The sequence below is a fragment of the Ranitomeya variabilis genome, chromosome 4, assembly GCF_051348905.1.
Source record: "Ranitomeya variabilis isolate aRanVar5 chromosome 4, aRanVar5.hap1, whole genome shotgun sequence".
Taxonomy (NCBI): Eukaryota; Metazoa; Chordata; class Amphibia; order Anura; family Dendrobatidae; genus Ranitomeya; species Ranitomeya variabilis.
In genome coordinates, this window is record NC_135235.1 from 264,603,413 (window position 1) to 264,627,286 (window position 23,874).

The following is a 23,874-nucleotide window of genomic DNA, read 5'->3' on the forward strand; positions in this document are numbered from 1 at the left end:
TAGTGACGATTTTGAGTCCATGGATGTTTTCCAGAAACAAGCAGCAGTGAATGTTGCAGAGTGAAAATTGCAAACTGCCGTTGTAGTGACCAGTACGTTGTAGTGACTAGTACATTATGCCCAGCCCGTGCTTCTGGAGACAGGCACCCGTAAAGTAGGTGGGCTCTCATCGCTACAGAAATGCCAAACGTGGACGATCGTATGTTGAAACTCAGAAGGTAGGGGGTGCATTTGTATTTGGGAGTGCAGAATTTTCTGAATTTCTTTTGGGGGACGAGGAGCCATTTAGCTTTTCCAGAGCCTTTGTACTACCAGTAACGTGGAAGCCCCCTATATTTCCGTTAACAGATGATGGGCCTAAGTCGGGACTTGCTTTTTTGTGGATTGAGGTGAAGCTTTTATTGGGAACATTTTACATAATGTTTGGGATCACATTTATCCTGCGCTCTGCTCTGAGCACTTAATTTTGGACATTGCAATAGCTAATGGATCCATGGTTACGACCAATAACCTCTGTCACTGTATGAGTGGTCGTAACCATAGATACCCATACTACTGCATTGCCCTGCACATGGGGTAAACAACATAAATTATCAGGAGAACTATACTACATTTCTAATTGGAGGTATTTGATAATATTATTATTATTACGCCTACTACATGCTGGGATAGGATGGAGATGGGAATACCCCTTTAAGGCTCTGTGTACGTGTCTATAATGGCAAAGTATAATAAGAAAAATACTCCTTATTATAAATACAGAGTGAAATTTTCAAGGCAGAAATTAATAATTCAGTACAGATTTTAATAATCCAATAAAGACTCAATCTGCATAGAAAAGGGATATTTTTATATTAAAAAAGTGAATATTAAGGAAATAGAAATGTAGAAAATAGTGTGAGATTGTATCACGTTACATTACATTGTATCTGTAAGAGGGTCGGAAACAGAACAGCAGGAGATGTGCGCAGACGTAACAAGTGCTGCATTGTTTAGGGGAGCTGAAGGCAGGATCGGGAGCAGACACTGGTCAGAAAACTCATGTCCAGGATTTTTTTTGTGGCTTCTCAATCACATATTACATTTCTTTCCCATAATGGTAGATTTTTTTTTATTTTAAACATTATAGAAAAACCACTAAGTTATCAGGAAGAGTTTGCTTAAAATGTTTGCTCTTATTAATGAGTGCACGATTACTTCCATCTTCTATATAATTTAATAAATACGTGAGGACCCAGCACTGAACCTTGGGGTCACCATTTATAACCAGAGACCATTCAGAGAAGTCATTCACCACTGCTCTCTTTGCTTTCTAAGCTTGTAGACCTTCATTTACCAATTTGGCATATGCGTCAAACATCTTTGCAAAGTCTGAAAACACTATATCCCCAGAGGCGCCTCTGCCTAGGTTTTTACTCTCCTCTTTATAAAAACTCAGGTTAGTTTGACAACTTTTGCCTTTAGTAGACCTGCTTTGGCAATCCCATGTTATTTTCTGCCACTTGCTCCCATATATAAGGTTGTTAGGCTTACTGGTCTACGATTATCCGGGAAAGACGACAAGAATGTCGTCATTCTGATCTCCTGTCCTCTATGTGCTCAGAACTCCCGGCTCCATAGCAGAAAGCCTGAATCATAAATTAGGCATGTTATAGTAAATTTAGAAAAAAATATATCGCGCTAAGTCAGTGCAAAAAGCCATATCATCCCTGCGCCTGTGTATTACATGTCTTCTTCGCTGCTGCCATTCGCTGATTGAGCTTCTTCATTTTGCGCCACGAAGATCCCGTGGAAGCCATAAGGAATCTGAACAGAAACTTCTGCACGTCCAATTTCTTTGAAGTTTTTAGCATCTAGAATAAGTAAAAAGGTTGTTTTGTCCTAGAAAGTAATAAAGAAAAATACATATTGTTAAAGGTTATTTGCTGGAGCGGGGACAAACTTTCTTAGGTGCTTATAGCAGGGGAATGAATACGTTCTACTGCCCTGTGTCCCTGAAGTCAGACATTAAAGGGACTCTGTCAACACAGAATGACGGTTCAAACCAATCACAGGCACTCGGTGCTTCACGGCGGGACCAAACATGTAACGACCCTTTCCCACCTGCTTGTTTTCTCTCAATCTCCGCCTAACTTTTATATGACTGATGGCTCTGGCATCATAGGGCCAGAGAAGGATGGAGATGGAAACCAAGCAGGTAGGCAGGTGTATATAAATGATTGGCCCTGCCATGCCACACCCAGCGGCAGGACTTTGTTTGAACAGTCATTCTGTGCTGACAGAGTTCGGCTGTCAAATGTAGAATTGTTTACTTTTTTGCACTAAAGGGCTTCCCTAACCGGACTATGGAATTACCATTTTATCAAATTCTAGGGCACTGCATCCAATTGGGCGTACAAACAAATGTAATCCTTTCCCAACATACAATACAATGTCCTTTTTGGTGCACATGTTTTGGGCGGAACTCGGGGAGCCGAGCCTGGGACGGGACTGGAGGAGCCGTGCCTGGGGCGGGACTGGAGGAGCCGAGCCTGGGGCGGGACTGGAGGAGCCGAGCCTGGGGCGGGACTCGGGGAGCCGAGCCTGGGGCGGGTCTGGAGGAGCCGAGCCTGGGGCGGGACTCGGGGAGCCGAGCCTGGGGCGGGACTCGGGGAGCCGAGCCTGGGGCGGGACTCGGGGAGCCGAGCCTGGGGCGGGACTCGGGGAGCCGAGCCTGGGGCGGGACTCGGGGAGCCGAGCCTGGGGCGGGACTCGGGGAGCCGAGCCTGGGGCGGGACTCGGGGAGCCGAGCCTGGGGCGGGACTCGGGGAGCCGAGCCTGGGGCGGGACTCGGGGAGCCGAGCCTGGGGCGGGACTCGGGGAGCCGAGCCTGGGGCGGGACTCGGGGAGCCGAGCCTGGGGCGGGACTCGGGGAGCCGAGCCTGGGGCGGGACTGGAGGAGCCGAGCCTGGGGCGGGACTGGAGGAGCCGAGCCTGGGGCGGGACTCGGGGAGCCGAGCCTGGGGCGGGACTCGGGGAGCCGAGCCTGGGGCGGGACTCGGCGAGCCGAGCCTGGGGCGGGACTCGGCGAGCCGAGCCTGGGGCGGGACTCGGCGAGCCGAGCCTGGGGCGGGACTCGGGGAGCCGAGCCTGGAGGAGCCGAGCCTGGGGCGGGACTGGAGGAGTTGAGCCTGGGGTGGATCTCGGCATGCAGATACCAGCAGGTAGGAGGCAGCTCTCTGTGCTCCCACACAGCAGCCATGGATAGCTGGCCTCCCTGATGGACCAGAGTGGCTCCACAAATCAGATTATGCGCACCCATACAAGTTTATGGGTGCATGTAAAACATTGGACCGCACTCTGATTTACGGCGACACAGAACATGGAGAAATTAGGATCTCCATCTTCTCTGCAGTTGTGCTGGATTCTGTCATGTGAGAGAATCTGATGACACTCTGATCAAACTTTTTCGATCCGATACTCTCGAAAATGAGAATTATGACTCGTGTGACCTCAACCTAAGGGCACATTCTGCGTGACATATTTATGTGCCAAATGTGTATACTTGGGTCCTGCGCTTAATAAACTGAACAAGGTCTGTACCTACCGGCCGCGGTGAGACTACGACAGAGAGAATCACCCCATCATCCTCGGCACATGAATGTGGGCTAGGGACAAACACTGGCTCCGAGGGGTAGAAGCCGTCTTCCTGCCAAGTCTGTAAGCCAACACCAGATCCATGTAAGTTAGAAAAATAAATATTTAAGATTATACAATATTACATGATGTTCATAAAACTCTATGAAGGGAGCAGGGTATAAAGAAAGTGGGAGAATAATGGCTCCGAAGACACCTGGATAGGCTGTAAAGAAGTCTCAGTAGCAAATCTAAGCTTTTATTCCATTTTTGATGTAGGAGTTTTATTGAAGATTTTCACGAACAGACCATGTGCCCATTATGTGCTGTGTTCACATGTCCAGGTTTTTGTTTTTTTTTGCAAACTGTCCATACAACAATTATGATCTCACATGACTGATGTCACCAAAGGACCTTAAGTAGTTTTAGCCTTGGAATAGAAAAGTTGGGGGTCCAAATCCCCCCTTCCCCCAAACGCCGTCCCTGACTGTCACTAGGGTTTAAATTTCATGCTCCAAAAATCCTATAAAATCATGCTAGGGCTTATTTTGTGGAAATTTTTGGACGTTTGGACATCGCTGTGATTGTACTTACCGTACACTGCTTGGTGTTAACATCCACCTTCACCAGGCAGCTCCCTATGACACGCTGGAGCCCAGAGCCATAGAAATAGCGATACTTCTTAGTGTTGTACTGGGAATAGTTAATGGCAGGAAAGTCGAGGCTTCCGATGTCCTCGAATGTGCGATCATACAGCTGTTCTGGTGAACACCACAGCTAGAAAACACAGCACACAGGTATTGTGTAGAGAAGACACCCGACGGAGACTCTGACACATCGCCAACAGCGGATAACACCCGAGTACGCGTGCTCATCACTAATGACTACACACCGCTGCAGTCAATCACTGGTCTCTGTGAAAATGGCAGTACTGTGTACCTGACTAGTGATTATTTGCAGCTGTTATGTGCATGTAGTCAGCATGTCATGAGTGCAAGATGGGACCACCGAATAGTTGGGTCGTTTACCAGAAGAACTTATTTTGGTATTTAATTTACTTTCCTGCTTTAATGCAATTATTCCCAAAATTTCCCCTTTTACTGTAGACGCCACAAGACGCTGCATTCAGTGATTGGCTGCAGCGCTGCTGAAGGGACATTAGCATTGCAAATAATAGACATCAGTAACAGAAACGGTGACTAGCTGCAATACCAACCACAAGCTGTGGTCAAAGGAGGCGCTGTTCTTTTATTTTTTAACAAATTATCCAGATTGTTGTAAACTTCTAAAAAAACACTTTATAATAATTAAAAAAATTGCATAAAAGTAAAATTTACCTTGCCATCAGCTCTTTTCTCAGCTGTGGCCGTGCTATAGCTGAGGGGGTTGATTTTTGTATCATGTGGCGTCTTTGTATTCAGAGGAAGCACAAACCGGAGAGGTAAAGACTTTGGAACTGAATTGTAGAACTGTTGAAGTAAAGGAAGGCGAGAACAAAGGATGTAACTGCAGTGATGTGAAGAGAATGTCTACCACCGGTCAGAAAACGTGTCCCGTCAGTGAGACTTGCTTTATCTGGAAACTTATAATATTACTTGTCGGACTTCATAATTGGGCATATTTTTGTCTAAAAATAATCCTTGCATTTGGGTATAATTTTTAAAAAATGGCGTTGTTTGCTTTCTGTAGTCTCTGGATTGCACTTGTCATTTGCTGAATGCAGAATGAGGTAACTGAGTATCTGTCACTGAGCTCGTTCTGATGGGGAGTTTATCAATCTTTTATCGGAACAGGGTTGCGATTTCTGACCACAGACTATATCATACTGGAGTTGAACCTTAGATGCTATCATAATTCTGATGAGAAAACAACACACCAGTATTGAGAATGAGCTCACCGACCGTCTCTCAGTTAACTATTTCTGCAGCCAGAAATGTAGGATAAAAAAGGGCTTGTAAAAGCCAAGCTGTGATCAGACTTTTTAATGAAATACAATTTCAAAAATTATTCTCTCTCTTAAATAATCGCAGTTAGGGTAAGAAAAAATGTCCTGAGGATGTCCACTTTTTTTTAATAGAAAGTGAATAACTGGTCCCATCAGGACATATGTCTGAACCCCACAAAACTGGATTCGAGTGTATGCACCGATGGGGCCATTGACTATAATGGTGCAGACTGAGTGAAGTTGCGCTCGGATGTGCATCATTATCGGATGTTTACACCTTCTGCAGGTGAACACTTATAATACATCTGATCATCCGCCTCCTATAGGTGTACATACCCGAAAAAGATGAATGGCTGAGCGCATGGTCACTCTGTCGGCACCATTATAGTCTATGTCCCCGTCGGCGCATAGGTCCGAATCCCATTTTGCGTAAGCCCTGACGGGACCAGCAAACATGGGACAAAACGCAATGTGAAAATTATATATATATAAAATATATATATATTTTTTTTATTCTTTTGTTTCTGAATTTTTGGTACACTACTATTTTTGCTACATTACTGATGTGACACTATAAGGTCCTGCACTCACTAATACAATACCTCATTCAGAGCTTCCCCAGATTTGCGTAGATTTTGCAGCTGGTATATCTTTATAGCCGTGCCATCATCCTGACAGCAGAGATCAAGCACAATGCAGCCCTCGTCTTCATATGCATTGATTTGATGAAACATGGCAAATGCCTGAGCATGAAATTTCACAGAGTGCAGCTAGATGAAAAAGAAAAGAACATGTTTCATAAGTATATATATGACTGTATCAGAAACCTGAAGTTACTACTAGTACAGGGTGACAGACATGAACATCCAACTTATATTACAATTGTATGTTTTTCCTGAATTTTTCAAACTAGTGTAATATTGTTGGTGTGACTGGTCTGTGTCCCAGTCCTTTAGTAGAGAATGTAAAGCCTTGACCTACCACTAGGACATTAAAAAAAACATCCAATTTTTTTTTTATTATAAACGTTCTTCCATTTGGACTCTGAGTCTTCAGAACATAACGTAGCATGTTCGTATATCTGGGCTCCGTCACCTTTAGTTTCACCGCAGCATCTTTGTGTTTACAATGCAGTATCCAGCACACAATCCTGAGTTATATGGAAATAATAAGGACTATATTGGGGTACATACCCCACAGCATTGCACACATGAAGCCTTACGCAATACACCATTAATGAAAGTTGTGTCATTCAAATAATTTCAAGGAGTTGTCTAAAATCAAGATTGAAGCTATGTAATGTCAAATTTTAATAAATCTGTGATCATGCTCCATTCATCGCCTCTGAACCTGCAGGAGATCAGAGCACTGAGTAACTTAATTTAAAGGGGTTGTCCAAACTCAAGAAGGAGTCTTAAACACCCTGTTGGAAAGGAACGGTGGCCATGTATGCGTGCAGCCGCTCTATTCACAGTCTATTTGTTTGCCGGAGACAACTGCACTCACTTCCTCTCCCTGATAAAAAGGATTGGGGGTATGAAACGTGCCCATTGTGGTCACTTATCCATTTCCAGAATTGCTTGCCTGCAGAAACAACATACATCTCCTATATGAAAGCTTCATAAAATTGTCTTTTTTCAAGTATCCTGTGCCTGAAAATTATGCTATAAATAGCCTAACCTGTTGCAAGGCCACATGCAGGAGACTTATCAGATTGTCTTGGGGCTGCACATGTGAGTCCTCTGTAGCTGGCTGGATTTGGCTAGCTTGAATATTTGACAATCCTTTTTATTGTGGCCACCAAATGTAAGTAATGTACACAATGGTCTGTGGGAAGATGGCATAAGGGGCCATGATAATTAGCTTTAATAGCCATAAATTGATCCATACCAGTGTGCCAAATGTAAATCTGACGTCAGTTATAGCAACACCATCAATTTTCTTCCACGTTTTCTGATCTAGAGGATTAATCAACCTATCCTGAAAATATGTGCAGTAGATGTAGTCATAACTAGGTCAGTGATTGTACTCAAAGAGTGGTAATAAATGGCTTCACATCAAATTCGTAGAGTGTTTCAAGTGGGCTATCACAAGGCTCTGTCCTGGCCCCAGCGTTATGCAACATCTTTATAAATGATCTAGATAAGGGAACTGAAGGTAAATTGATCAAATTTGCAGAAGATGCAAAGCTAGGAGGGATAGCTAACACTAGAGAAGACAGTTCTGAAGGATCTAGATAAACGTTAACAATGGGCAGTGACTGATAGAATAATATCTAAAGGAGAAATGCAAACTTCTACAACTGGGCAAGAAAAAACGAAAAAGACATCTACAGAATTGGAAGACTAGAACTAAGCAACAGCACGTGTGAAAAAGACTTGGGTATACTAATAGATCACATACTGCACATGAATAAACAGTGTGATGCAGCAGCAAAAAAAAGGCAAATACTCCTCCTTGGTCAGGCCTCATCTGGAATACTGTGTCCAGTTCTGGACACCACATTTAAAAAAAAAAAAAAGTCATCGAAAAACTGGAGCAAGTTCAAAGAGCTATCAGGATGGTGAGCGGACTGCAAAGTATGTCCTACGAGGAACGGTTAACAGATCTGGGACTGTTTAGCTTTCAAGAAAGAAGGCTAAAAGGAGACCTAATAGCTGTTTACAAATAACTGAAGGTATGTCACAGTGTAGAGGAATCGTCCTTATTTTCATTTGCACGTGGAAACATGAGAAGCAATGGAATGGAACTGAAAGTGAGAAGATACAGATTAGATATTAGAAAAACCTTTTTGACAGAGAGGGTGATCAATGAGTGGAACAGGTGGCCACGAGAAGTGGCCAGTTCTCCTTCAATAGAAGCCTTCAAACAGAGGCTGGACAAACATCAGTCCGAAATGGTCTAGTGAATCCTGCATTGAGCAGGTAGTTGGACATAATGATCCTGGAGGTCCCTTCCAACTCTAACATTCTATGATTTTATAGTCTTATGCAGGGCCCCATCAAGTCAATACTACCCTTACTGGTGTATGGGGCCCAGTTAGCAGAAGCGAGAGAATGGGCCTGGATCCAGTCTGGGCCCTCCTATTTTGCTTCTGCTCACCAATCCCCAGGGGCACTGGTAGATGATTATGAATTGAGCCTGGGCTTGGGAAACAGCAAATGATGATGACTTGAGAGTTGTGTATGAGGGAGAGCAAATTATTATGAATTGAGGGTGGGGGAGAGCAAATGTTTTATTGAGGGGGATCCTTTTACTGTGTAGGGCGGCACTATGTCACTTTTTTCTTTATCTGGCACAGTATTTTATTTTTTTATTAATGATCAGTATTGTATTCAATCACTATGGGGTGGTAATTTGTGGTCTGGTCAGGATGTGGCAGTATTTGTCCATTGTATATGGAATTATTCAGTCACTGTGGTGGTAATATGTGATCTGGTCATAGTGTGGTGGTATATGTCCCTTGTGGAATTATTCAGTAACTGTCATGGTAATATGTGATCTGGTCATGGTGTGGTTGTATTTGTCCCTTGTATGTGATGGTAATATGTGGTCCGGCCATTTTGTGAAGGTATTTTTCTTTTGTATGTGGTATGATTCAGTCACTACGTGGTGGTAATATGTGGTCTGGTCATGGTGTGACAGTATTTGTTCCTTGTATGTGGTATAATTCAGTCACTATGTGATGGTAATAAGTGGTCTGATCATGGTATGGTGGTATTTGTTCCCTGTATGTGGTATTATTCGGTCATTATGCAGTGGTAATATGTGGTCCGGGCCATGATATGATGGTATTTGTTCCTTGTATGTTGCTATTATTATTGATGATTTTAAAAGAGGTGTGCGACTAATTCCCTTAAAGAAAAATAAAGAAAAATATACATAGAGTATTAAATATTTTAACAAATTTTTAGCAGATTAGAATAGAATATGGCCCGGCCAAAAGAGCCTACCTTGTTGTGGTGGCGGCCTAAAAAATATTGTGGCCAAATCAAAAGTTGATGGCTGTGTATGTAACTAACTGTTCCATGTGAGGACGTGGTGCATAAGTGGAGTTTTTCCAACAATGGGTAGCGGGAGTGTGGAAGGTTCGAGGGGTGGAGCTGGAATGGAGCCTGGGCGGAGTCTCAAGGGGGCCCAAAAATGTTAACATTATGAGGCCCTGAAATTCTTGGTGGCAGCCCTGGTCTTACCTCGCCCGTGTGTTTATTTGCCACATGAAAAATGGTGTCGTATCTGGGATCCCAGCTAAAGCAGTCAATTATGGGTGACCCGGTCATGTTGCTCATCCTTATTTTCAGCACATTGATCTTGATTGGTTGTTCTATGAACACAATGTAGTTTTCTGTCATTCCTGAGAGAAAGCAGAAAAAAAGGAAATACTTGTGAGTACTTGGTGTATTTTGGTCACTTAGATTCTTTGACAATCCCTTCTCTTTCTGTCTGGATATACACCATTGATGACATGTAGCTAATTGCACTACAATAGTCACAGATCGCTCTACGACATTCCCTCTATGTGCTCGATGTTTTAGGAAGCAGGAGCAGACCTGACAACAATTTAATCACAGTGAAGTTTGCCAAATGCCAATATCTGTCTGCTTCATTTACATCAATCCTTGTACTTTCCTGTACTCACCAAAGCTGTGGTAGTATGAGGGATAGAAATTGTCACTTGCTGGTATAGAGCAAATAACCTGCGCTCCATACAGTACATCTTCATCCTCGGATTCCTGAGCAGGCACCTTAATAATGTTGTAGAACGTTCCTACAAGTCATAAACTGATCATTAATCATTCAATGTGTCATACAGACTTTCTGAAAAAGTGATTGACTTTCCAATAGTGAACCGCTCTTAGAATTTTAGTGCAAATGTTTACTCTTTGGGTTTTTTCTGCCTCTAATTTCATGCACATCATTCGGGGAGTGGGTCCTAAGACCATAAATGATTCAAATCATAGGTATAGCCTCTGTGTGCATAATTAGGGGTGTTTTGAGTGATCAGTGGGGGTCTTGGGACCTGGACTAGTTTAGCCACACATCTATTCCGTTAGTGGTCGGGTAGGTCTACACTTTTTCCTGTAGCCCTTGTATGACGCTTCAAGTTAGAACTTCTCTAGCTACAGTGTGCAAAGAAGATGAGTATTTAAACTGTAGAGCCAACTATTGGGGGTAGCAATCCAAAAAGTCAGCAACCAGCCTTGCCAAATGACTTAGGATAAAAAAACAGTCCATTTGCAGACACGTTTCGGTGTTTTTGACACTCATCAGTGCAAAGCAGGAGGTCCGATTTGGCTCTGACTGGTGGTTTAAGAGGGAATATTTCTCCTTGTGGAAACTTATAGACCATGCAATGCTTGGCACTCTCAACAAGGAAAAACATTCCCCCTTAGAGATCACTGTCAGATGCCCCCTACCCAGTCAAACTTGACACTAATGATTGATAAACATTCCGAAACATGTGTCTGGTTGTTGTTTTTTTAACTTAAGTCATGCAGCAAGGCTCATTAAAGGGTTGATATTGACTTTTACAAATGCTACATCCAAAAGGTGGCACTAGACTTCCAGTCCGCCTCCTCTCCAAAGAGGATATTTGCATATCAAATTCCCAGAGGAGCATTGTATGGCCTACAAGTCTACTTATATAGGCTTAGCACTCTCCATAAGGAAAAATGTTCCTTCTTGGACCCTCCAGCTATAGTAGGTAATTATGAAGGTTGAAAAAAATAAATATGGCTTTCACAGTAATCTTTTCAAAGTTGTTGAAGGGCAAAGCAACACCATGGCCAACAATGACAAATGAAAATGGCAGGGGACAACGGCAACCACTGAATTAGTAAGGTTATTGTAATATAGACCACTTTGGGATACTGAATGTACATAATTGAAGATTAAAGACAGCTCGGTGTCTCTACCGTGGCCACGGAAATATAAAACTTACAGGATGACAAAATCGTACTCAAATACAGGCAGATAGTTTTGCAACTGTTCCATTTATCAAAAAAATGCAGCGTATTTTAACATTTACCCTGCTTGCCATAAGAATTGCCCATGTTGTATGCAGTCCCATCAGGGTCATAATGAGGATGAGCTGTTGCCCCATTCACAGCAATATATTTACTCCAGTCAACCTGCAAGGAGATGATATCCAGTTAGTGAAGTGGTTTTCATCTTCTTCCTAAAACTCGAAAGGGAAAATGACAAATTAGGCTACCGGCTATTGAACTTTAGATAACCTGTATGTAATGTATATACCACGAAAAGTATTAAATCTCTAGTTATGTAAGAGCATAGTGCATAAATCCTTCCAACCTCAACGTATTACAGAAGTCCAAGTCCCTACTTTTTTATTTCATGTGAAAGTAGTGTAAAGGGGATGTACGCTCTTGAGTAGACGCTAGATCCACGAAGCTTCTCGGTGTAAACAGGAGTGTTTTATTATAGTTTACACTTTTAGCAGAAGGGAAAACAAAACGGCTTTTCTTTCAAATAAAAGGTAAGCAAAACAGAAAATGAGCAGTCCATATAATAGCACGAGCTCACCCGGTTAGATACCAGTCCTGCCCTAACCGCTTCTGGCAAAAGAAGAGCAACATATACAAGGTCTTTCCACCTCTACACATAGACCCCGAATAAGGCAGGTGAACTACCTTAAATAGTTTGTTCCAAGGCCTGGAACTAAAGGTATGAAAATGGCCAGGCCCACCCTGCTCTTCTGACCGTTACCAAAATCAGGACCCAAAAAAAAACAAAAACCTCAGCACTATATGCTGGAGCCTGCTTCTCCGGGTCTTACATCACCGAGGCTACCACCTCCATGACACACACCCCCCATCCAGGACTTGTCCGGCTGCAACCTTACAGTAGATAGAAGCATAAAAAGTTGTGCCATATTTATCCCCTCAAATTATTCTTCTACAGAATATCTCCGTAATTAGACAAGAAGCTTTACCCAGAATCAGAATAACAGGCACTGTAATATTGGATATGTCATAAAATGCTAAATACAGTGACAACTGCAGAATCCTTAGTTTTTGAATCACCGGTAAAGGGGTTTTATACGACTAAAAAACTGCTCCTTTTTCCATGTATATTGTTACAACTGTCTATGGGTTGTGTCTGATATTGCAGCTCAGTTTTCCTTGCTTTTATAAAAGAGATTATAAAAGTACAAAACTAAATCGGTCATATCCTTAGAATCTGCCTTTTACTCCTGCACTGCTACCCCAATGTTTTCCGACAGGCCAGAAGTGATGATGTCACTACCCCATGACATGACTTTTGAGGCCATGGACTGACTGTAGGGTCTGGTTACTGGTGGCATCACCTCCAGTCCAGTGGAGACCCATTGAGCTAAGGGTAGAATGGGCTTTTTTTTTTTCTTCTTCTATATAAGCATGGCCAAGATCTACAGAAAACCCCTTTAAGCGTAACTCATGATGTTATACTCTCAACATGAAATGTTGGAAAGAATAATCACCTTTCCTGCTGTTCCCAGTGTTGCTAGATCCACCTTATGGAATATGTTGGTTTCTGTGCTGACACAATAATCCTTCTTGTATTTCACAAAGTTCACGTTCCCGTTGTCGGTCGGTTCTAAAAACAACAAATAAAGATAATACATGATACAAAAAAATGCACATTTCCATTCAAAAAACCGAACACTCGAGGGTTGATTTTTTTATTTATTTTTTTATTTAAGCTTTTGCATTTGTCAATCTTCACACTATTTTCATTATGACGTTGCTTTGCTGATTGAATTAGATTGTGCTTCCGTGACACTCCGTAAAATGGCTGCTCACTGCCAAAAACAGTTTGACCCTACTTAAAAGATAGGGGATAACTTGCAGATCGCTTGAAATACGACTTCTGGGATCCAAGAACAACTCTACAGATGATGGGGCGGAGGTGCGCATGCTTGGAGCGTGGCTTCCACCCATTACTTTGACAGTCCCGTAGACAATCAGGATAGCAAAGGCCGAACATACGCACCTCTGTAGTTAGGAACAGGCTTTTCTCACTATCATGGGGGTTCCCATCACTCAGACCCCCAGCAATCAGCAAGTTGTCTTCTATCCTATTTGCAGGGAATTACTTATTTTTTTTTGGAGGGGGGGAGTGATAATAATTGAAATAAAATAACTTTGAAAAATCCCTTACAAAAAGCTCCGTCGTTCCAATATTGGCGCTGTGTCACTCAGGGTTCACATGACATTGTCAAATCACCGCTGCAGTCAATCAACGGCCACAGGTCGACTGTAGTCTTCACTATATTATCAAACTTTGAGAGTTGAGCCAAAGGAAATGCATGTAGAGCAATGAAATTGGGTTTTCATTTTTTTTTGGGGGGGGGGGGAAGGGGAATTGATTGTTGGAACTGGATACAACTAAAGACAAGCTAGAATCTCCTGGTTCCTTTCTCTTTTATGTGTGAAACAGGATCAGAAGGAGTTGTGCAATAAATAGTTATTTAATATCTATGGGAAGAGTCCTGAGAGCCTGGCGTAATAACCAGAAGTGGCAAACAAAGACCCGAGGGCATTTACGGGACGTTTATTCTCGATGTTTACCTGCGGTGCCATGTTTGCTACATTCGGCTTCATGTTCTCTTATGCACATTTTTATACCTATTGTGCATTTTCCTTCTTCTACAGCTTGAAAAGTGCGGAAATAGTAGTTTAATAGTTTTGGGGGAAATTTTTTATACAGTTTATGAGCAGCTATATATTTATTTATTCATTTTTTTTTTAATTAGGTTAAATAACTCCATTTTTTTCACACAAGTCAAATTTAGACGTTGATCCAAAAGCGAGGAAAAATGTAACAAGACCTCCATACACGTTGGATAAAAGTTGTCTACACCGACCATTTTGGCAGGATCATCCGACCGTCCACTTTTGCATCTTTTGATATCAAGAAGTTAGCGCAGAGGGACAATAATTTCTATCTACAGTGTTTGCCTGAACTTTTATTTTTTTTTTAAATTTTGGGTCTCAAATGCTGTGAACAGTTGACATGAAATATTAAAGCTCTCCATAATCGCTGTGGTTTGTATTGTTTAGTGGCTGCCACGTTTGTTTAAAATGCAGCAAGTCCTTGTTATGCTGTTTTTGTAGTGTTTTGCTCTCTTGATTTTAATAGTTTTTGTTTGTTTGTTTGTTTGTTTGTTACAATACTTTAGAACATAGCTTTTAAGATGGCATGCGAAGCCAAGCTGGCTGAACTGGTGAGCTAGTTGTAGACAAAAAAAAAATTGATCTGAGTCAAACAAGAACAAATAACCAGCAAGAAACCCCCTCATATATTCCATGTGCCTTGAGTTACGGTAGTTTCTACACATTTTAATTTAACCAAATAAACTTAATTTCCTTTCCTTTTCACTTTATGTTACTTGTCCTTTCCATCCTTTTTTTTCCAGAAAAGCAAGCGGGACAGTGAAATTTAATAAGATGATTTTGATATGCAAGAATAATTTCAGAAAAATAATTAAAAAAACACTTTGCTGGGATGTCACAACATTTTACAATCCCAAATTGTAATTTGACTGTCAGTATGACAGGATATAAAATTATTTCTGGATGGTTGCAATGGTCTCAGAGGTCACCTCTGTGATTAGGAAATGACTGTTGTGGTTGATGAGAGGAAGTGGTTAATGCTGAGTCTAATTTTGTCTATGGGGTTACTGATGTGCCTGGCCGGGAAGGGACTGTTTTTGCCTGGCCGGGAAGGGACTTTTTGCCTGGCCGGGAAGGGACTGTTTTTTTGCCTGGCCGGGAAGAGACTGTTTTTGCCTGGCCGGGAAGGGACTGTTTGTGCCTGGCCGGGAAGAGACTGTTTTTGCCTGGCCGGGAAGGGACTGTTTGTGCCTGGCCGGGAAGGGACTGTTTGTGCCTGGCCGGGTAGGGACTGTTTTTGCCTGGCCGGGTAGGGACTGTTTTTGCCTGGCCGGGTAGGGACTGTTTTTGCCTGGCCGGGTAGGGACTGGTGTGCCTGGTCGGGAAGAGACTGGTGTGCCCGGTCGGGTAGGGACTGGTGTGCCCAGTCGGGAAGAGACTGGTGTGCCCGGCCGGGAAGGGACTGTTTTTGCCTGGCCGGGAAGGGACTGTTGTGCCTGGCCGGGTAGGGACTGTTGTGCCTGGCCGGGTAGGGACTGTTGTGCCTGGCCGGGTAGGGACTGTTGTGCCTGGCCGGGTAGGGACTGTTGTGCCTGGCCGGGTAGGGACTGTTGTGCCTGGCCGGGTAGGGACTGTTGTGCCTGGCCGGGTAGGGACTGTTGTGCCTGGCCGGGTAGGGACTGTTGTGCCTGGCCGGGTAGGGACTGTTGTGCCTGGCCGGGTAGGGACTGTTGTGCCTGGCCGGGTAGGGACTGTTGTGCCTGGCCGGGTAGGGACTGTTGTGCCTGGCCGGGTAGGGACTGTTGTGCCTGGCCGGGTAGGGACTGTTGTGCCTGGCCGGGTAGGGACTGTTGTGCCTGGCCGGGTAGGGACTGTTGTGCCTGGCCGGGTAGGGACTGTTGTGCCTGGCCGGGTAGGGACTGTTGTGCCTGGCCGGGTAGGGACTGTTGTGCCTGGCCGGGTAGGGACTGTTGTGCCTGGCCGGGTAGGGACTGTTGTGCCTGGCCGGGTAGGGACTGTTGTGCCTGGCCGGGTAGGGACTGTTGTGCCTGGCCGGGTAGGGACTGTTGTGCCTGGCCGGGTAGGGACTGTTGTGCCTGGCCGGGTAGGGACTGTTGTGCCTGGCCGGGTAGGGACTGTTGTGCCTGGCCGGGTAGGGACTGTTGTGCCTGGCCGGGTAGGGACTGTTGTGCCTGGCCGGGTAGGGACTGTTGTGCCTGGCCGGGTAGGGACTGTTGTGCCTGGCCGGGTAGGGACTGTTGTGCCTGGCCGGGTAGGGACTGTTGTGCCTGGCCGGGTAGGGACTGGTGTGCCTGGCCGGGTAGGGACTGGTGTGCCTGGCCGGGTAGGGAATGGTGTGCCTGGCCAGGTAGGGACTGGTGTGCCTGGTCGGGAAGAGACTGGTGTGCCTGGTCGGGAAGAGACTGGTGTGCCTGGTCGGGAAGAGACTTTTGGGTTTGCGATGACTATTGGTTTGGTTGGGTGGTTACCACTACGGGTGGTTAGTATTGTATCTAGGTAGTTACTGTTGTAGTCATCGGAGTGACTATCGTGTCTGCGATTACTATTTAGGAGACTTACTTGGCATTTCAAACATGGCTACAAAGCGCTGAAACATTGTCTTGCAGGGGTCTGGCATGGCCACAGTGCCAACTTCAGAAACCACAATCCTGTTTTCACTTTCGTTTGCCTTGTAGGAGTCGCTTTGAAGAAACTTACTCATGTAAGTTACATTTCCCTTCTCAATTGTAAATTTGTGCATAAGAGCCATCCCATCGAACCAGTGATTAAATCTGCCAAATAAAAAGTGATCATCAAATCTGCAGCAAATACAGAGTCAATACTCGCCTGCTAATCCGGTGCAATGTCATTGTAGTTCAGACTTAAAGAAGTCTTGCTGTTAACATTGGGAAACCTTTATTAACAGCGTTGTAAAGTTACTTTTTTTTTTTAATCTGATGCAATTTAGAAACATGATTGTCACCATAAAACGATATCAGACACTCAGATACGGCTCCACAAGCTGCCAACTTTCTATAGGCTCTGTTTTAGAGATGTGTTATTTGGGATCCGCCTCTCTCTGCGGTTATGCCATAAATGCACAGGATGGCTCAGCCCTTTCACCTCGTAAACCGGAGAGTAAATCAAATTGCATCTGATAAGAAAATCTATTGATCCGCTCAACCAATAATCATCACAGTAAAGCTGGGGAACGCATGTCAAAGTCACGACCACTTGAGACACTAACACAATAAACTACTTCTGGCCCACTGGCCCATTGTGATTGACGCAGGCTCTCGGACAAGCACTGGATTTGCTGAACGTCAGTCAATTAGGTTGAATTCATGCAGTCATGCTTGGGTTGCAATATTCTACTGATTGCAATTTTTTTTTACCTAAACTAACAGCCTCATGGATATATAGGAGACAGCCTTTGTGTAATAGGCGATTTTATAGATTGTGAGCCCTCACGGGCAGGGTCCTCTCTTCTCCTGTACCAGTCGTGACTTGTATTGTTTAAGATTATTGTACTTGTTTTTATTATGTATACCCCTCCTCACATGTAAAGCACCATGGAATAAATGGCGCTATAATAATAAATAATAATAATTATTGAGAACTTTTTATGATAGTTGAGGCTTGTCAGGAAGGGAGTGAATAATCCCAAGACTGCAGGAGTTATTGAAAGGGGCAATTAGTGGGGAAATTGGAAAAACACTTGTTATATTGGTTGTGTTGAGCCATTTACATTATTCTTTGGTTTCACTGCAAACAGCAGAAAGTTTCTAAATTTTGCGAAGAAACCAAATTTTTATCTGTAGATATGAGGTAGGTATAGGGATAATTAATGGCTTCAATAGGCATCTGGTTAAACGTTATTACTCTCACTTGTCATTTCCAAACTCATATCGGCCCGGTCCATTGCGGAGCAGACTACCGGTGATCCATCCCGGCACAGTCCCGGTAATTCTGGTGGGGACGGGCTGCGGCGTCTCTTCCACAGTCTGGAATAATGGTGCAATACTTTCCTTCTGTTCTCCGGTGGAAGCGCACAACTGATTTGTCTCTTTATTAAAGAAATAATTGAGACCTAAAGATGAGAAAAGGAAACATTTGTTAGGTTTATCTCCCGGTACCTGATGTAGGATCAGGAGAGTGAGCGAAAGCCGCATGTTTACACCACGGTATTACAACTCTATCCAGCCGATCTAACAATGCAATGGTTTCCACTAAGAGTAGAAGCAATTCTATATTTTAAGCGAAAGCAGTTTGTGTAATAACGTGATATTTTCTGATGACAACTTAAAACTTGCTTCCACAGGCGGGTACATTTTACTTCTTGTGTTTCCTGCATTCATTTTCCATGCTCCTTACATCTTACGAAACCTGTTGGACATTTTTTTCCGGCCTCACTTTTCCCTTCCTATCTATCGGCCTCCCTCGTGTATCCTCTGTAATATCAAAGCAACAAAAGACGCAATTACTGGGATCTGGATTCTCCTGTATTGGGTGCCTCTAGGGCACACATGTCAAACTCTGGCCCTCGGGGTGAGTATATTTGGCCCGCGACACCAGGCACCAGGTAGTCCCCCCCGCCCGGCATCGCACTTTCTACTGTATCAGGATCCTGGATGGCTGGCTCAGTAGGCCACAAACTGTATGATAAACCCCCTCAGTAGCCCCCACACTGTTTTATAGCTCCTAAGTAGCCCCCACTCTATATCATGGCAACCTAAAGTAGGCCCCGCACTGCCATGGCCCCCTCTCTGTATCATGGCCCCAACTCTGTATCATGGGGAGCCTTAGTAGCCCCCACTCTATATCATGGCACCTTAAGTAGCCCCCACATTGCCATGGCCCCCTCAGTAGCCCTCTCTCTGTATCATGGCCCACACTCTGTATCACATGGCCCCCTTAGTAGCCCTCACACTGTATCATGGCCCCTTCAGTAGTCTTCCTGCTCTGCAGCAAAGTTTAATTGTATCAGCGCTCAGCGGACACTGATGCAGTTAAAAGTAGCATAGCTGCAGGTGGGCCACTCAAGAGTGCGGAGAGCGAGACAACCTCACTCTTGTGCCCCCAGTGGCTGTGCTGCTGGATGATAAGGAAAAACACCATTAATCGTAGACTTTTTTTTTAATAAATATCAAGGTTGGCTGCGACTTTGCCCAAGCTTTTAATTTTGGCCCCCGTGTATTTGAGTTTGACATCCCCAATCTAGGGCCAAAAAATATTAATTTTCTCATCTTTCTATTTCACGTTAGTGATGATTTATGATCCTGTTTGTTTAACTCCTTTACAACCTTGGACTTATGGGTACGTTCAAGGTCGTGTCCCTGGATTTGCTGCGGGCTCCGGATCTGAGCCCGCATTTTTCCCTGCACATGACAGCTGATTTGATCGCCTGTGGCCGTCGTTCATAGGAGATCATGATTTATGCTACACATAGCAGGACTGAAGCACAGTTATGCATAGCCCAGACGATCGCTGCTTCATGTCTCCTAAGCAAGTGAAAAAAAAGTTTTATAAAAAATTTTAAAAAACACATAAAAGTTCAAATCGCCCCCTTTTGCCCCAATCAAAATAAAACAATTAAAAACTACACTTATTTGGTATCGCTGTGTTCATAAATGTCCGATCTATCAATATATAAAGTAACTTAATCCGATCAGTAAATGGCATAACGAGAAAAAAAATGAAAATGACAGAAATATGGTTTTTGGTCACCGCAATAAAATGCAAAGAGGCGATCAAAACATTGTATCTACCCCAAAATGGTATCAATAAAAACATCAGCTCAGCGCATAAAAGATAAGCCCTCACCCAGCCCCAGATCAATAAAAATGTTATTTTATTTTTCTTCATTTTTTTTCCATCACTTAAATAAAAATAAACCTATACATGTTTGGTATCTGCGAACACATAGCGTTCTAGGGAATCACATTTCCAGGTCAGTTTTACCATATAATGAACATGGTAACTTAAAAAAAAAAAACGAAAACAATTGTGGAATTGCACTTTCTTAGCAATTTTGCAGCACTTAGAATTTTATTTCCTGTTTTCCAGTACACTATATAGTAAAATTAATGGTGTCGTTCAAAAGTACAACTCGTCCTGCAGAAAATAAGCCCTCAAATGGTCATATTGACGGAAAAATGAAAAAAGTTATGACTCTGGGAAGAAAGCAAAAAACGGAAAATCGTAAGGTGGTGAATGCTGCAAAACAGAAATTAAATCCGAAGACCATGAAGTGTGCCCACCTAAAGATGTTGTGGTCGTCAGCAGTCGACACTTAGTTCAGTGGCATTTCTGATCGAGCATTGCTGAAATCGCATGTATCACTAAGGCCGACACGCTGGCAAATAAAATAATTTAACGAGAAGTGGTAAAATACTGAGCGTAGATTACAACGGAGATTATTTTATTGCCACATACGGTAAATATTTGCTATGTTCATTCTTTTGCATGTTTTTTAAAAGGACCAGAAACTGGTTAAAAAAATAATAATTTTACATCTAGCGTTTATACCGATGCATAACTTGATCATCGGATGATTATGTGAATCCAGCCAACGTGGTGACATTGAATCTTACCATTACTCAACATGTCTCCACATGTCTGCCACATCATCAGGTGCCGTCTGCATCTTACCTGGTATTCTGTAGAGGGCTGAGAGTATAAAATCCATTGATGACGGAGGCCGTGCTGCCTTCTGTGAAAGATCCTGATCTCTTCCGGTTGCAATGCACGGGATGTAATTGATTGAGAGATGATTTCATTCTTGGCAGTAGCATAGCTACTGGGAGGGCAGAGGGGGAGAATGTCCCGGGCCCAGTCACATGCAGGGGCCCACTGGGAGACATGGCCAGCATCTGAGGTGTCAGGGAGAGAGCAGCACAATACCGGCTCCCCAGTCTGACAGACTGCACAGCGGCAGGTTGCAGAGCCTGTCTGTGCAGTGGACGGTGCTATTGTCTTACCGGACGAGCTCCTTCCTGGCTGGCAGCAGCTGCAGTTTCTGCCTTGCAGGCTTTGGTTGTCTCAGCCATATTGTATCCTAGTGCCCTCTGTGTGCATACACTGAACACTTCTTGGCCCTGCATCAGTCACTGCCTGCAAACTTCACTGGTGCGATCAGGAGGTCAGGCGACCACGTTTGCTATTTGCACGTTTTGACTAGATAAGTTTGACTACACTCAATAGAAGTTAATTGGGAGAAACCGAATGAGTCGTCACACGACCCCCTGCTCACATCAGCGATGCTGGGGCCATTACTACTGTACATAGGGGGACTCAGTTAAATATTAAGTGGGCACTTAAGAAGCATTATTATTTATAGGGGCACCAGTAGGGTAACTGCCGGGTGGCAGACGGTGCTGAGGCTGCGGTCAGTCAGTGCCGGAGTGAGGTTACAGCCACCACCCTCTATACACAGAGCAGTGACTGAAACCGTGCCAGGGCAACCCCTATGACTGGAAGAGCAATGCTGCCTGGAGGAATAAAGTTAATTTCCTCCCTGCAGAGGGGCTCTCGGTGCAGGCACTATAAACTATTATACTGTGTATTGGAGGAGCAGTGGGGACATCAATCTATGTATAGGGAAACTCTGGGGGACATCATACTGTATGTACGGGAGCTGCGAGCCCATCATACTGTCTATAAGGGAGCTGTGGGCCTACCATACTGTGTATAGGGGAGCTGTGGGATCATTATACTGTCTATAGGGGAGCTATGGGCCCATCATACTATGTATAGGGGAGCTATGGGCCTATCCTACTGTGTATAGGGGAGCTGTGGGCCTACCATACTGTGCATAGGGAAGCTGTGGGCCTACCATACTGTGTATAGGGGAGCTGTGGGCCTACCATACTGTGCATAGGGAAGTTGTGGGCCTACCATACTGTGTATAGGGGAGCTGTGGGCTCATCATATGATGTATAGGGGAGCTGTGGGATCATCATACTGTGTATAGGGAAGCTGTGGGCTATCATACTGTTTATAGGGAGTTGTGGGATCATCATACGGTGTATAGGGGAGCTGTGGGATCATCATACAGTGTAGAAGGGAGCTGTGGGTCCAGCATACTGTATATAGAGGAATTATACATGGGGAACTCGGGACATTATTAAATGTTAAGTGGGCACTTAAACATTATTGTTATAGGGTTTCTCAGTACTGTGACCATCAGAGTTGTACATGGGGTATTACTACTTTCTAGGGACAAAATTTGGAGGGCACATGCACAGGAAATTAATGTTTTCTAGGGGGCAATTTTATCATCTAGAGAGCACAAAGGATGCATTATTACAATGTAAGGGGCACATTGGTGGCATTACTATGTGGAGCACTAAGAGGAGCTCTGCTTTTGTACCACACAGCAGGTGCAGTAATGGGGACACATACGGCAGCAGCGGCTCAGTATTGGGGTATCGGCAGGATGAGGAGTTTGTGCAGGTTGGGAATACATTTGCACATGAAAATATGAGATGCAATGGGATGAAACTGAAAGGGAGAAGATCCACATTAGATATTAGAAAAAACTTTTTGACAGTGAGGGTGAGCAATGAGTGGAACAGGCTGCCACGAGAGGTGGTGAGTTCTCCTTCAATGGAATAGTTCACACAGACGCTGGACAGAAACATATGTCTGAGGTGGTGTAGTGAATCCTGCATTGAGCAGGGGGTTGGACACGATGACCCTAAAGGTCCCTTCCAACTCCAACATTCTGTGATTTCATGATTCTACATGTAAACGGTGCTGGAAATGAAAGAAGACAGATGTGCCTGTTGTAATCTGTGCAGATGAGTCGTGGCTGGAGAAGTCGACATATCGGTCTGGGCCAGATGGAAAAGACGGAAAAAGTGAATGACTGCACCAGAAAGAACATCCTCTGTAAGTCACCATCTATAACTGTGCAGTAATCTCTATATATCCTGAGAGGACTGGTATCTACCACTATATGTCACCATAAGGCGGTAATATCAGTGCTGGTCTTTGTATAGACTTTTATTTTCAATAACAGTGCGATCAACTCCTGAGGTTCCCCAATACCATCATAGTTAGAATCATGATTACCTGGTTAGGGGCCACAGGCAGACACAGACAGAAAGGGCCCCTGTTCAAGAACAATATATGATCCCGTTGCAGCTCAAGATCTCCTAAAAATGCGAAATTGCACCTTTTTTGGAGGTAGAAATGGGCTCCCTTACCTCTTGCGCCCTTTGTGCGGCCGCGCAGGTTGCACCAATGATATGTCCGCATGTTTGGGGTTAGATGTTTCGCACCCCCTGAGCTGAACCCCCCTGCTGATCTGAGCGTAGGGAGAGGTGCCGCTTCGTCAGAAGCAGGGATAGACAGTGTTAGGCAGGGTACATTCACCCCCAAACCGCTTGTGCTGTAGCGATTTCCACTGTCCAACACCACCTTTTGGTTGCAGGACAGTGGAAGCTACATTTTTTTTTCCTCAGCGCTGTAGCTCATTGGGCTGCCCTAGAAGGCTCCCTGATAGCTGCGTTGCTGTGTGTGTACGCCGCTGTGCAAACCAACTGCTTTTTTTCAAAGCACAAATCCTGTTGTTCCTTCCTTTCTGCACAGCTATCTTGTTTGTTTGTCCACACTTTTGTGTGCAGCAGTCCTTTTTATAGCTGCCTGCCATACTTTTCTGAGATTACTGCAGGGAGATAAAGATTGGCAAGTCTG

The 23,874-nt window shown here is 44.1% G+C and overlaps 1 protein-coding gene across 1 annotated transcript; it reads right to left on the reverse strand.

Moving 5' to 3' along the window:
• Positions 1–786: 786 nt before the first annotated feature.
• On the reverse strand, positions 787–21,243 carry LOC143764311 (carotenoid-cleaving dioxygenase, mitochondrial-like). Its single transcript, XM_077249742.1, has 12 exons — positions 20,827–21,243; positions 18,064–18,265; positions 16,756–16,967; positions 13,041–13,156; positions 11,589–11,691; positions 10,200–10,328; positions 9,754–9,914; positions 6,163–6,330; positions 4,953–5,084; positions 4,210–4,392; positions 3,587–3,697; positions 787–1,881 (listed from the first exon to the last, which is right to left on the reverse strand). Exons 1-12 carry the CDS (start codon positions 20,861–20,863, stop codon positions 1,723–1,725), a joined length of 1,713 nt encoding a protein of 570 aa, XP_077105857.1. The 5' UTR covers positions 20,864–21,243; the 3' UTR covers positions 787–1,722.
• Positions 21,244–23,874: the final 2,631 nt, after the last annotated feature.

What these genes read in the sequence shown, in the direction of transcription:
- LOC143764311 (XM_077249742.1), bottom strand. Translation starts at nt 20,863, where the DNA reads ATGGATTTTATACTCTCAGCCCTCTACAGAATACCAG. An exon ending in AGCCCTCTACAGAATACCAG is followed by an intron (nt 18,266 to 20,826) that starts GTAAGATGCAGA and finishes TCTCATCTTTAG; the next exon opens with GTCTCAATTATTTCTTTAAT. An exon ending in CAATTCTTATGGCAAGCAGG is followed by an intron (nt 10,329 to 11,588) that starts GTAAATGTTAAA and finishes TATGACTTGTAG; the next exon opens with GAACGTTCTACAACATTATT.